The 13044-nt window shown below is 32.2% G+C and overlaps 1 protein-coding gene across 2 annotated transcripts; it reads right to left on the reverse strand.

Moving 5' to 3' along the window:
• Nucleotides 1-10116: 10116 nt before the first annotated feature.
• On the reverse strand, nt 10117-12972 carry LOC110425083 (high mobility group B protein 3-like). 2 transcript variants are annotated; one of them, XM_021439875.2, is made up of 8 exons: nt 12742-12959; nt 12084-12171; nt 11784-11912; nt 11641-11698; nt 11508-11552; nt 10936-11016; nt 10759-10842; nt 10117-10380 (listed from the first exon to the last, which is right to left on the reverse strand). In XM_021439875.2, exons 2-8 carry the CDS (start codon nt 12152-12154, stop codon nt 10348-10350), a joined length of 501 nt encoding a protein of 166 aa, XP_021295550.1. In that variant the 5' UTR covers nt 12155-12171; nt 12742-12959; the 3' UTR covers nt 10117-10347. The 2 variants fall into 2 exon arrangements, 1 of the variants encoding a protein (XP_021295550.1); XR_002445982.2 differs by lacking the exon at nt 10117-10380 and adding an exon at nt 11115-11380 and having other exon boundaries at nt 10786-10842; nt 12742-12972.
• Between the last annotated feature and the right edge of the window lie 72 nt (nt 12973-13044).

Genomic DNA, 13044 nt, shown 5'->3' on the forward strand with positions numbered 1-13044 from the left:
AAACAGAGGGAGGAAGAAATAAATGTTTGAAGGGGGGGACATTTCGATATCTGACAGCTTATTTTGTTTTTTTGCTTTAATTTTGTGATATTGTAAAAAGGGTTTGATTTTTATTTTCTTTTTAGTTTTCCTTTTTCTGTTTGGAGGATGGGAAAAGTATATTTGGGAAGAAATTTATGGGTGTGAGAGCAAGTACGGTAGCGATGGGCGTCAAATAGATAAGAGAAAGAGATGTTGGTGTTGTTATATGAAGATTTTTCATACACTAGAAAGGTAAGGAAATAGAAAATAAAATAAAAAAATAGTGCCAAATTGTCAAAGTACTAGATAAGTTTTTTTTTTTTTCAATTTTGCTTGCTATTTGATTGCTCGTCGAAAGATATTTTTGACACGTTATAAAAGATTGAAAAGAATTTAAATTATTCTTTAATAAAAAAAATTAGATATTACATTACGGATTTTATAACAATAAGAGATGGAAGAGATAGAGTGAGTTTTAGACTTAAAAGTATATCTTTTGAATTGAAAATATAAATTTATGACAAATTATATCAAAGCAAATCTAATTTGTCATTGATATAAGACTAATATTAGATCCCTTATGAGAGATAACAGGGTTAAGGTACATCCAGATAAAGAGTACGGTTCTTCTTTTTTATGAGTGAAATGAATGGAGTAAAATGTAATCTCATATCAATAAGAGATATGATGAATCTTAAGCATATCAATAAGAGTCTACTTTAATCTAATAGATATTATTTTTAGATTAAAAACATGAGTTCATGACATATTAAAAAGCAAGCATAAAAGATTACTTGCAATGTACAAAATTATTGATTGGTACCTATTTTTATGGATAAAATCATATATTTAATTTATTGATTGAGAGATTTTTATAATTTAAAATTGAGATACAAGAATAAATGAAAGGAGAAAAGAAGAAAGAACTCTTGATAATTATTAGTCTATCTTTTGTGTTAGAAAGTGGACTATATAATTGAAAAACTAGTGATCCCAAGTTAAACTACTTTTTCCATGGTGTAATTGATTAATTTTGGGGTCATTTATGAAAGATTAATTTATTCATTAATATCCCAAGTCCTAATAGTCCTTTTTCTTGGTATAATGTCCTATCTTCAATTGATTTAATTCAATATCATTAAATTCATTTAGGAATTTAGAGGGTAATATTTTTCAAAACCAAGAAAGTTGCTTTGGTCAGAACCCTAAGTTGGGTTTGTCCCTCAAGAGAAGAAAAGGATGCATCATTCCACAAAGAGAAAAAACAAAGGGAAAAGGAAAGGTATTGAGGAAGTATACACTCTTTCCTCTTTATTTTCACATATTTTTTTTTTATTTCGTTTTGCCACCCGAATGCTTCCTTTTTCCCATGATGCATGTGTTCTCTTGGCCCACCATGAACCTACTAGAAATACAAATAAAATACCTTCGTCCCCCATCAATTCTCTTGGCCATAAAAGGGTTAGAAGTCTTCATCACCTTAATTAATTATACTTCAAATTTAGAAGATATCGGGATTCTTTTTGAGAAGATAACGTTATGAACTTAATTGGGTATTGTTTTAATTCATTGAATCACTTACCAAATATATCATAGTTATCCTTATAAAGCAAATCTGAGTCAATTAATTAGCCAGGGGAAAATAATAAAATAATGAACCTTGCATTAATTAAAGGTTTTAATGCCAATAGAATGTCATTATGCCCTCCACACTGTCCCACCAATTCCGTAATGTTTGAAGCTATAAAGCTAAGGTATTTCCTCTTGATAATTGTCTTTATGCAAAGGAAAGAGAGCCTTTCTTCCTTGAAATCATCATCAAAGCCAAATGAAGCTTTATAATCCATCCCATGGCCATTTCCAAGCCAAAGTGAAGCTTCTAAGCAAGCTTAAACAACCAGCCACGTGTTGAATAGTGATGAGGGAATACCATGCAATTATAGGGGAAAGGATTATTTTTTTCTTTTTATTTAATTTTTTTCTCTTAAATATGAGGTGATGATAGCATGTTCATCTCACATGGTCCCCAAGAAGGACATTAAGCCCTCTACCCACTAGACAACCCCCTAAAATCATGATCCTTTACAAGATCCCACATCCCTTCCTTTTTATGTTACTCTAAGAAAACCTTTTTAAACATGAATATGATAATATGATAACATATGTATTGATTAAGAATTAATATTTGATTTAGAAAATACGTAATAAAAAATATTGGGTTTGGCTCGAAATATTAATTCATATTTTTTCGATTAGAAAAAATGAAGATTCTAAACTTTGAACTTTTTTCTTTAGATGTCAAATGAAAATGTATAGGAGACAATTTTTAATCTTGTAATTCTCACCTTGTTGATGTTGAATCAAACTTTTTTCTTTTATCTTCAAAACAAATATTCTTTTACAGTCTATAAGTGGAATTTAGAATATATGAATATATATATATACACTAAGTGGGTATCTAGGTAGGTTAGTTGTTTTGAGACAGGCTAAGAAATCCCCCTGAATTCAGGGATTCGGACAGCATTCCACTTTCATAGCTTAATTAGCTTATAAATCTTTGATAGAGATGTGCCAATACTTGCAAAATCCTTGCTGGATTATGGGAATCCAAACCCCAAAATTCGAGGTTAATGGGCTGCCATCACATCCTATGGTTTCTTAGGTACACTAGCACCAATGTCAAATTTAATTATTAAATTTAAAAATTCCTCCAAATGGGTATTATCTATTGTTTGATTAAGATACTAATTAAATAAGCATACATCAATTCCAAAATAATCATAGGCTTGGGAATATTGAGACAGTGATGCCTTGGTGCTCTTTGAATCTTTTTGCATTTCCCCATATCCATGCACTAAGGCAGTATTTTATACATTGTTCATGGCAACTCCTTGTATGGTGAAGAATCAATGTCAAAAGATGTACTCTTTGATTCAATCATCCTTAATTAGCTCCAAATACATATAATTTTATATGTATAGTAATCGATTTTAATTTAATTTAATATATATGTTTGAATTGTAAATTTAACGATCAATTATTATTACGATATTAAATCTCTACTCAACAATTTCAAATTTGAATCTTGTCATCCCAACACTTTACGATCATTTACCATCATCTTTTGTTTTTCATTCCATGATTGTAAAAGCCGTGTTTTTCATTTGTTGCCTCTATCGATGTCAAAATAATGTAATTCTTGTTCCAATCATCCTTATGTTATTCTTTCATCAATCTTGATGTTCCAAAGACATACGCGATTACTTAATCTTTACTTGTGAAATTTAATTGTATATAATCGATATTAATTTGATTTTATTTTAATAGACATAATTTAATTTTAAATTTAACAATTAATTATTATAATATCAAACGTCTATTCAACGATTTAAAATTTGAATCAAATCATCAATAATAAATTCAAAATTTTGCATGAAAAATACTTAAAGAGTAATCATATAAAATTATAGATCAAAGTTAATAATTCGATTCGAAAAAAAAAATAAAAACTGAAAGGTGACAACTGTCAACATCTTTGATCCACCTGTTCATCATCACGTCACTCTACCATCAATTAACGTAATCTTTCAATTTTTCGTACCATAACTCGAAAGCAGTGTTTTTCATTTGTTGACGCTATCAACTTGGCTTCATACGATAAAATTATGAGCTAGTTTGGGCAAAATGGTTGTTAGAGTAAGGGAGGTTTGGACTCAACCATAGCAATAATTTCAAGCCTTTGTGCAGGTCGGTCCCTCGGAAGGGGTCAAAACCCATTTGTCCGACCGATGGATCATGGAAATCCAAGCCCCCCACCCCACCAGTACGAGCCGTCGTCCCCTTCCCCTATGGTCCCTTTGATCCGACCCCCCTCACCCAAACCCACCGTTTCTTTTACATTAAAAATAGGACCTACCCTGCTAATTAAGTCTCAAGAAAATTCATACCAATTCCATAATGTCACGTTTTGTATGAAAAGTATGTGTCATGCAAAAATAAATAAATAAATAAATAAAAATGGAAGTGTGAGATTGATCAAATTTAATTTTATGTAGGAGACAATGAGAATTGAATTATTTTTCTTTTGTGGGACTCAAATAATATCATACCACATATGATATACGGATAATATACGCTTGCCGACACGATTTTCGTGTATTTATCTGTAAATTTTTGTTATATTATTCCATTTGGTTTTGTTAAGAAAATTCGAATATGTTTTTTTCTCTAAAAATTAACATTTTAGAGATTGTAATTTACTTCTTAAATTTCTTATAATTTTAAGATATATATGTATATGAGATACAGGAACAAAACGTAGATAATATTACCTCAAATTATAATTAAAAAAAACTATAATATGTGAAATTGAGGCATGCATTTGGGTGTACTAAGTCATTAGAAAGGGTCACTTGTTGGACCACAAAAGCCAAATGGTGACATTTTTTGGTGCATAAACATGTCAATGTACCAATTATAAAGAAAAAAAAAAAGAAGAGGACCACGAAATCTCATCAAATCTTTACCTCTTATTTATTCTTCTGTGAAGGGGACCAAATAATTCACTCCATTTAATTTTCAAGATACCACAAATCAAAACCGTATAATAAAAAAATCATATTTTGTTATATTTTAATTCCCCTTTTAAAAAAACTAAAAATAAAAGGGAGATAATTATACTAGATAGATTCTCATATACCCCAAAGAAAAAGTTATAACCTAACCAAAAAATATAATTCTTGCTTTTTATTTTTTTTATTTAAAATTTTTAAATACATAACGAGAAATATTTTTTTTCTTTTTTTTCCCGTAAATCACATGTTTCTTCACTTAGCCTCTAAATCAAAACATTAAATTTTAATTATTGAAATATTCCCATGATGAAAAAAAATACATACCTTGTTTTTGGGGTTTTATGTGCAAAATGCTAAGCCTAAGACCTTGTGATCATTTCATTTATCTATTATAAGGTTTATAAATTGTTTTCTTTTTATGAAATTAAGAAAGGTCATTATATTCATGTCAATTTCTGGTAGTAGTTTTCGTTTTCCCTTTTTTTCATTTATTTTTTCAATATTCCAAGATAAAAAACATTATGCAAGAATGATTGAATGTCAAATTTAATTCTTTATTAGCTATCAAAAATTATCCAAAATTCCTCCCAAAAAAGTTGGATGGGGAAAGGATATAAATTATTGAGGACATTCTTTCTGGCTTTGTCGACCAATTTGGTGAAGCTGATGGCTACCCAATTATTGGTCCAAATGTGTCAATAATTAATTCAGCACACAATAATTCTCTATGACACTCTATCACCTCCCATGATCTTATCCAAAATATTTTCTTTTTTATTTCCATTTTTAGAGATCGGATTTTTAAATTTATAAAATGAAAAACATCTAAAATATAATTATGATATTTTTTTCGTGTTAAGAAAGAATATATCTCAAGTATCATAGATTTTATATTTTTTTAGGAGATTAACCCTAAACATTGCAAGAGAGATATATAGACGAGGGACGAGCAAGAAGATGACTAATAAATTATGAAATTTAATTAATGAATGTTTTTAAATACTTGTTAGGATTAATTAAAAATTTATTATATTATTCTCATCAAATCAAAAAAAATAATGCCCTAATTATAATTTTTTTATATAATGTTTAAATTCATCCTCTTATTTAATATGGTTAATCAAATTTACATTTTATCTTAGAACGGTTGTAAATTTTTTTTATTATAGTTTTAATTTAGTTAGAATTGTCAAAAATTCTAACAGCATATTATTTTCCGATTAACTTGTGATCAACTTTGAATCAAATTAAAAAAAATATGATGATAAGTTTCATCGATTTAAAAGTAAATGATAAATTCGATTTATCATATATGAAAATTTTTTTAATAAATATCAAATTATTGAAATCGATTAGAATATTTTAATTTACGCTTATGCCACGGACCAGGAACTTGGAGAAAGGGCACATATATGCCATTAGGATCAGAAGAGGAAACAGAGAGGCCAAACCGAAAACCAAAGAAGAAGAGCGGTGACGTCAAAGGGGAGTCAACTCTGGGGGTTTGGGTCAGGGGGTCTCAGCCCCACACGAGACACGAGGTCTGATCCCCACACGTGTGGCACTGACAAATATATATATAAATTAGAAAAAAAGGAGAAAAAGTTACTTACTTAAAAAAAATAAAATAAAAAATAAAAATTTGTACACATTCCAATGTCTGGATACTTCACACGAATGGGATCTGTCAGAGTTGCACGTGTGCCTCCATTTAATGTTTGTTTTTTCGGACCGTGACTCTGACCAGAAACAGAAAGAGACCAATCCTTCTTCACATGCAAAAATCTTTTTCTTTTCATTTTTTTTTCTTACAATTTGTTTTGGACTAATTTATCCTTTTGAGTTCTTGTCTTCTGGCTAATTGTCTGATTCTTCGCTGTTCTTCTTTGGGCCTAGGCAAAGGCTAGAGAGCTTAAGCTTAGCTTAGGCTCCTCCCCATTTTTTGGTGCTACCCAACAGCTCTTTTCTTCTTTTTACTTTGTAAATCTTGTCAATTGTTGGTCAAAGAAAAAATTGCTTGTTTTTATCTTGATTTCGAGTTTTAATTAAGATATTTATTAATTTTAAAATATTTAAATATAAAATTAATTAAAATTAATATCTCATACTCGAACTCAATAATTAAAAAAAAAAACAGATTACATTAAATTATTTTTTTATAGAGAAATGATAATACGAGGATTTTAGTTAATTTTGAAATATTTAAATATAGAATCAATTAAAATTAATATCTAATCCTCAAACAAGACAGTTAAAAAAAGATAAAATTAATCCTGACATTAGAATGAAGAACAGATTATAGTGAATCATTATCTATTTTTGATTAAATCCGATGACACTGATTTTTCCAGCACTTGTTTCCAATCAAATCCTGAGCAGCAAGATGCCAAAGCTTTAACTTCCTTAACCTGCAAAAGCATATCCCATCATCCATGTTCTAGGAAGGATTGGGGTGTTGGGCCTCTATCCTGCCCTAGAAGGCTACATCATGAGAAGCATATATACCAGGTAAAAAAAAGTATAATTAAGTAGGAAAATGTAAGGATCATTTATTACTTACATTCATTTCATCCCAATACTTCTTTTAATAGGTTTTACCCAATTGATGAATGATTGCAATGACATGAACAAAATTTGCAAAATTCTGAATGAATCCTGCAGGTAAAAATGATGAATAGGTATGTAGTTATCTTTTCAGATAATTTATTGTGAAAAATTAAAAAGTAAAAAAACTTTTTTCAGGTGCTTAGTTGCGATATGCACTAAGCAAGGTTTTTGCATATTATAATAAGAGTTATCTGCCTTTGCTTTAAGATGCACAAATGGGGAGGGTTCACTTTTGATTTTAGTACCAAAAGTATTGGGTTTGTTCCCATTGGAGATGTGGGTTTTAGAAAATTCCTACAACAAACTTTTACCTATGATTTCACTTCTTTGCTCTCTGGAAATGCTTGGTGGGTGATAAAATCTTTTAATTTTCTTTGATTGATTTGGTCGGCCAAATTCCTCTCTAATCTTTTGGGATTTGGTTTCTTTGTCTCTAATCAAACAAGTTCCATGGGCCCAAATCAGAGAAACCCTAATTTTTTGCTCCATTTTCGAAGACTTTTTTGCTTTACCTTATGCACCAATCATTCCACTAATCGAACAAGCTTTGATACAATCAAAACTTTGGGTTATCTTCAATCCCTATCTGCTAATGTACCTTTTGATTTCAGCTTCTGTTGAATTTTGCTTGTTGCTGTGAAAAATGGGGACAAAAATGGCCTAATTATAGTGCATAGAGTAGGCTCATTTGAAATCATTCATTGTCGACCTACCCTTTTTTTCTTTTTTTGTTCTGTCAATTATGCCATTCATGTCTCTTCACTTGCACAGTGTGTGAATCCAAGTGTTTTTTCTTTTCTTTTTCCCATGATTCCCAGCCCCAAGGTCATAGCCTTCTATCATTCCTATGCTAGAAGAAAAAATAAAGCTGCATTTGGCTATAAAAAGGGGACAACGTGTGAAGTAATTGGATTCAATTCATTGCACCAAAGGCAATGATATGAACTCACTCAAAAGTAATTTTTGATATCAAGAAGAATCGACTTCTTTCTCCCCTTGAAAAATAGCTTACCAACACCTTCTCCTGGCTTATATATGTATAATTGGGTTTAAGATATTGGGTATTTGATAATATTTAAGTATTAATATGATCAAATTTGAATATCATATATCTTAAAAAGCAATGCTTAAATCTATGTGTATCATCTCATAATCAAATATAAAATACTTAAAACTTTATATTATCATATTGAACATTTATGTATATTTATATAAAATCAATTCATTTACTATCTTAATTATTTAAGCAAAACTTGAATATATATATACATATATAAACATGCAATTGATTGATTATTAAATCAAAAAGTAATTAACATTGTTAAGAAAGTGCAATTAAAGATATCTATAGTAGTTATTATCATAGCCATTTTAAGAGATATTTACATTCTAAACTATCTATTGACATTATGAAATTAAGAAGCCTTAGTGATGAAATATAATTACTCGAACTTATCGTGACGATAACTATAAAATTTAATTACTCAGAATTAGTTAATAAATGGAAAGTTTCCATTTTGTTCATGAGAAGCCAAGGTTTTCTTGGTGCTTCTTGCAATTTGTGAATGCAAAAACAAAAGAAAAGATTATGTATCCCAAAGCTTAACTACCTTAAGAGATTATAATTAAGACCAGCCCCACCCGCACGTGCATGCGTGAATCCCTGCGACAGAATTCCGACATCATCGAATGCAGGAACAAATCCACATTAGCCAAAAACAAATGTCTTGTAAATCTTTTCTTTTTTTTTTTTGTTTGTTGCTTTCTTTTGTTTGCAACTGACACTGGAAATGATTAATGTTGGAGATTATGAAATACAAATGATTAAGGTTGAAATTATAGGATGTTAAATCATGAAGAGCATAATACATAAAAGGGAAAAAAACGGGGAAAACAAAAGAGAAATGAAATGGTGGTGTGTTGCTTTGTTTTTCCATGACTTTTTGCTCCCCTCTTGGCTTGTTTGCTGATGGCGATGATGATGGTGGTGGCACCTTGTCGCTTCCATCTTGGGGCCTGTCTCTTTCCACCACGTGGCTTTCACATGTTTACTTTTCCGACGACATGTTTCGACACGTACACGTGTGGAATCATGGTTGATTCCCATGATTTTGCTCTTTACAGCCCATCTATTTGTGGCCAAATCATGTGTCGAATTGCTGAATCATATACTATGCTCTATGATTATAGCTTGGAAAAGTGGTTTCCCTTTTGTTAATTCCGTAAAGTTCACACTTTAACAGTAACTTGTAGCATGGCTGGATCAATCATATGCTAAAAGCAGTGACTCAAGATCCAACATATGCATAAAATATGTTACAACCTTGGGGACATTAAATTGGCTTAGCATCAATCTGAAAACTGGGCCTAACCCCTTTTGGATATGGGGTCATTGTAAGGTCAAGACGCTGACAATCATAGTACTGTAAGTTTGGGTTCTTTCCATGGACCTTCTGGTGATGAACTGATGGCCTCTTCCTGAAAAAGCTAGCCCAACTTTGCTGGACTTGAATCTGATCTTCATCTGATGCTTTCATGCAAGGAAGTCATCATAGAAAATGATCCCGACCCAGCTGTCGCTGCTGCTGCAATGAGAGGAATAATGACTTCACTCCTTTGGCAAACCTTTATAGAACGTATCTCAACTTTGCTCACAGTTTTAACCACAAGTTTCAATGTTGATTATGAATTTTTAACTGAAATCTGAGCTTATATCTGCGTGCGAAATTCTATCGAGTAAGAAGAGGAGGAGAAGGTCGGTTCAATGGCTATCTACCATAACTGTTAAGACTTAAGACCTTCATATGCTACTGATTGAATCCATAGTGCAGTAGCTGAAGAATTTAAACCCTATTGGTATTCAGGCATAACTCCATCAGTCTGTGTGTTGGTAATTTGCCAGGCAAAGCCGAGGTACATAACTCGGATATAGATATATTCACAGAGATAATGAGGTAGCATATGTATGCTGACTGAATACAGGAGTTACCTTACAGGACTAATAGCAATGGAGGAGCTACGTTTCCTTTCTCCTCTGAAAAACCAACCACACGACATATAACGCAAACAAACTATCATCAAAAGTTACTAGCCAGAATTTTTAACATTGTTCATTTACAGGACTGGATCAGAAACGACGCAAGATTCAATCATCATCCTCATCTTCTTCTTCCTCCTCCTGCAATTGCAAAAGCCAATTGAAGTCAGAATTTATCAGAGAAATTAGACATACAAAAAATGAAAGTTTTAATACGAGAATCAGCTGTCAATGAATATGATCGAAGCAGATCAGTATTGAAATAGCATATCCCTTGATTAGGATGTAGTTGCAATGGATACAAAGCTAAATCAGCAGTAACTTTGGATATGTTGTTTAGAGCAACATATAGATGCATGGATGTTCAATTGCAGCTTATAGGTTAAATACATTACTTAGAAGTGCAGTAGATATAAAAAGGCTTTTACCATCTAAAACTGAAAACTGCTGCACAAGTTAAAATTGAAAAATTCCCTACAAACATAGACAAGGCAAGTATTCTTAGCTTAAATAGATTACCTCCTCACTATCTGCGTCATCTTTGTCATTCACCTGGGATTTCGATGTTTCAGACTCTGCTCCTTCCTCATCATCAGTACTTTCCTGAGTTAGACATAATGAAGTCAAGAGGGAGATCTTATATAGGATGAATTATGCATTTATTTCTCAAGAACAGAATGGCCATTATTAGTTTACCTGTTTCTTGTTGTAGGCTGCCATGAGCTTCTCATATTCTGATTTCCTTTTTGCTGCTTTCGCTTCATACGGAGCTTTCTCCTACCAGTTGCAACCCATAGAAGATTAGGTAAACATTTGAGGGGCACTGACCTTTCAAAAAGCTAAGAATCAAGCCATAGATAGAGAATGGAACTTACTAACAACTTTATATACCATTTCCCATAACTAGTTAATTTGACTAATTCATATATTTGATAAAATTCCAACTTGCGACATCAATCAGGAGATGCATATCTCAAAATCCACCATCCAGCCCTATGCAATACCATATATCTAGGTCCCCTGTAGTTAAGACAAGACTGGCATTGGCTTGACCATGCCATAATAGTTCCATAGTCGTCGAACATGTGATTGGTGCATAGCCAGGTCCAGTGGGAGCCACAGTGGAAGTTTTATGCATCACCTTTACAAACAGAATTCATGGTATTTTCCAAGTTAAAGGTGACCGTTGGAGGAGCTGTTTGACATAATTCATTGTCCATACACATCCCAACCAACACAAGTAATTTGAGGTGAAATTGAGCACTTACTGCATCAGACATGGACTTCCACTTCTCTCCGCCGGCTTTGCCCACCTTCAATTACAATATCCAGTAACAAAATCAATTGGACACTCCAAATGAAGAGATCTAAAAACTTTAACAGCAACATTTTCCTACTTACAGCTGAGACAGCTTTCACTTTTGGATGCTCTTGTTTGTAAATCTTTCTGAACTCTTCTCTGCAACCAAATTTATAGTTGAATGATATCTTGCACATGGACTGAAATTTTTGTTATTTGTTACAACCATCTGAGAGAAACTTACAGAAAAACAAAGAAAGCAGTGGCAGGTCTCTTGGGTTTGTTAGGGTCTTTCTGAGCCGGTTTCACATTCTTTGTGCGTTTTTTGCTACTCTTATCAGCCCGAAGTGCTGCCTTTCGCTTTCCAACAGTCCTTAAAGAGAAGATATTTACACATGATTAAATGCAAGATAAGAATAATGCTCGAAACAGTGACTCTCTGATCAACAATGACATGGAACAAAAGCTAAAGACTTAGAATAACAAAGTTACACAGAAATTAGACGACATTGATCACTTGAAGTTTAAAGCAAAAGAAAATCACCTGTCCTCAACAGGCTTTACTGTTTCCTTGTTGTCCTTCCTTGCAGCCGCCCTGCTCCTTGTTGCCTTCATTCTAACAAAAAAGCTTCCTGAAATAACCCTTACTTAATTAAATCCGGTGCATCCAACAAGCTGTCACTAAACTAACAAGGAATGCTAAATCTAGATTTAGATTATCATATTCAACTTGGGAGAAAACTTTAAATGAGAAATCTAGGATTAAAGTGCCAGGATCATTGTGCTTAAAGTAGTGTTCTTTGCAACAAAGACTGCATATTTTTAACAAAATTTTCAACCTTGGACCCAAACTTTGTTGAAAGTTTCCAAAGAAGAAATTTGAGCCATAAAAGCTAATCATTTCTGGGGAAAAGCAAGCTAGCTATATAACATCAAAGTCAAAGGATTGCTCCTTTCACCAACACACACAGTAAAAAGAAAATCAGACTATAAAACTAACAGAATTACCCAGATGGGAAAATTTGAGAAGAATCAAAAGCTATCAGGGGGAAAATCACACCGAGATCATGCAGGATCATAACAAAAGGCTTTTACAAAGAAATAAAACTATCAAAGCAAATAAACAGAAATTAAAGAAAGTTAATCTTAGATCAAACAGACGAAGCAAACCGTGCATAAAATTTGTAAAAGGAATAACATACCTCTTCAATGGAAGAGAAACGAACTCAAAGAAAGATCAGCAAAGAGAGTAAAACTAAAAGCAGGGAAAAAGAGAAAGAGAGAGAGAGAGAGGAAAGGAAAGGGTAGAACACAGGGGAGATGCCAAGAAGATATTTGTGAAAGGATGCATCAGAGTGACACGAGGCAACTTTTGGGAGGGGAGGAGAGAGTAGGAAGTTGACTGTGGAGGGGTGCTGCTGCTTTTTGTCGCTTTTGTTTTTAAGAGTTGTGATCATGCTACTTGCAGAGTATCTAACTTGTCTCACAGATTGGTTTCTCATTGG

Source organism: Theobroma umbraticum, unplaced genomic scaffold (assembly GCF_002168275.2).
Source record: "Theobroma umbraticum cultivar Fairchild unplaced genomic scaffold, ASM216827v3 scaffold_81.0, whole genome shotgun sequence".
Classification (NCBI taxonomy): Eukaryota; Viridiplantae; Streptophyta; class Magnoliopsida; order Malvales; family Malvaceae; genus Theobroma; species Theobroma umbraticum.

Excerpts from the sequence above, each read along its gene's own strand:
- LOC110425083 (XM_021439875.2), bottom strand. The coding sequence starts at position 12,154 with ATGAAGGCAACAAGGAGCAGGGCGGCTGCAAGGAAGGACAACAAGGAA. Across the intron at positions 11,913-12,083 it reads GTAAAGCCTGTTGAGGACAG|GACTGTTGGAAAGCGAAAGG; the intron begins GTGATTTTCTTT and ends CTTCTCTTTAAG. Across the intron at positions 10,381-10,758 it reads ATGACGCAGATAGTGAGGAG|GAGGAGGAAGAAGAAGATGA; the intron begins GTAATCTATTTA and ends TTGCAATTGCAG.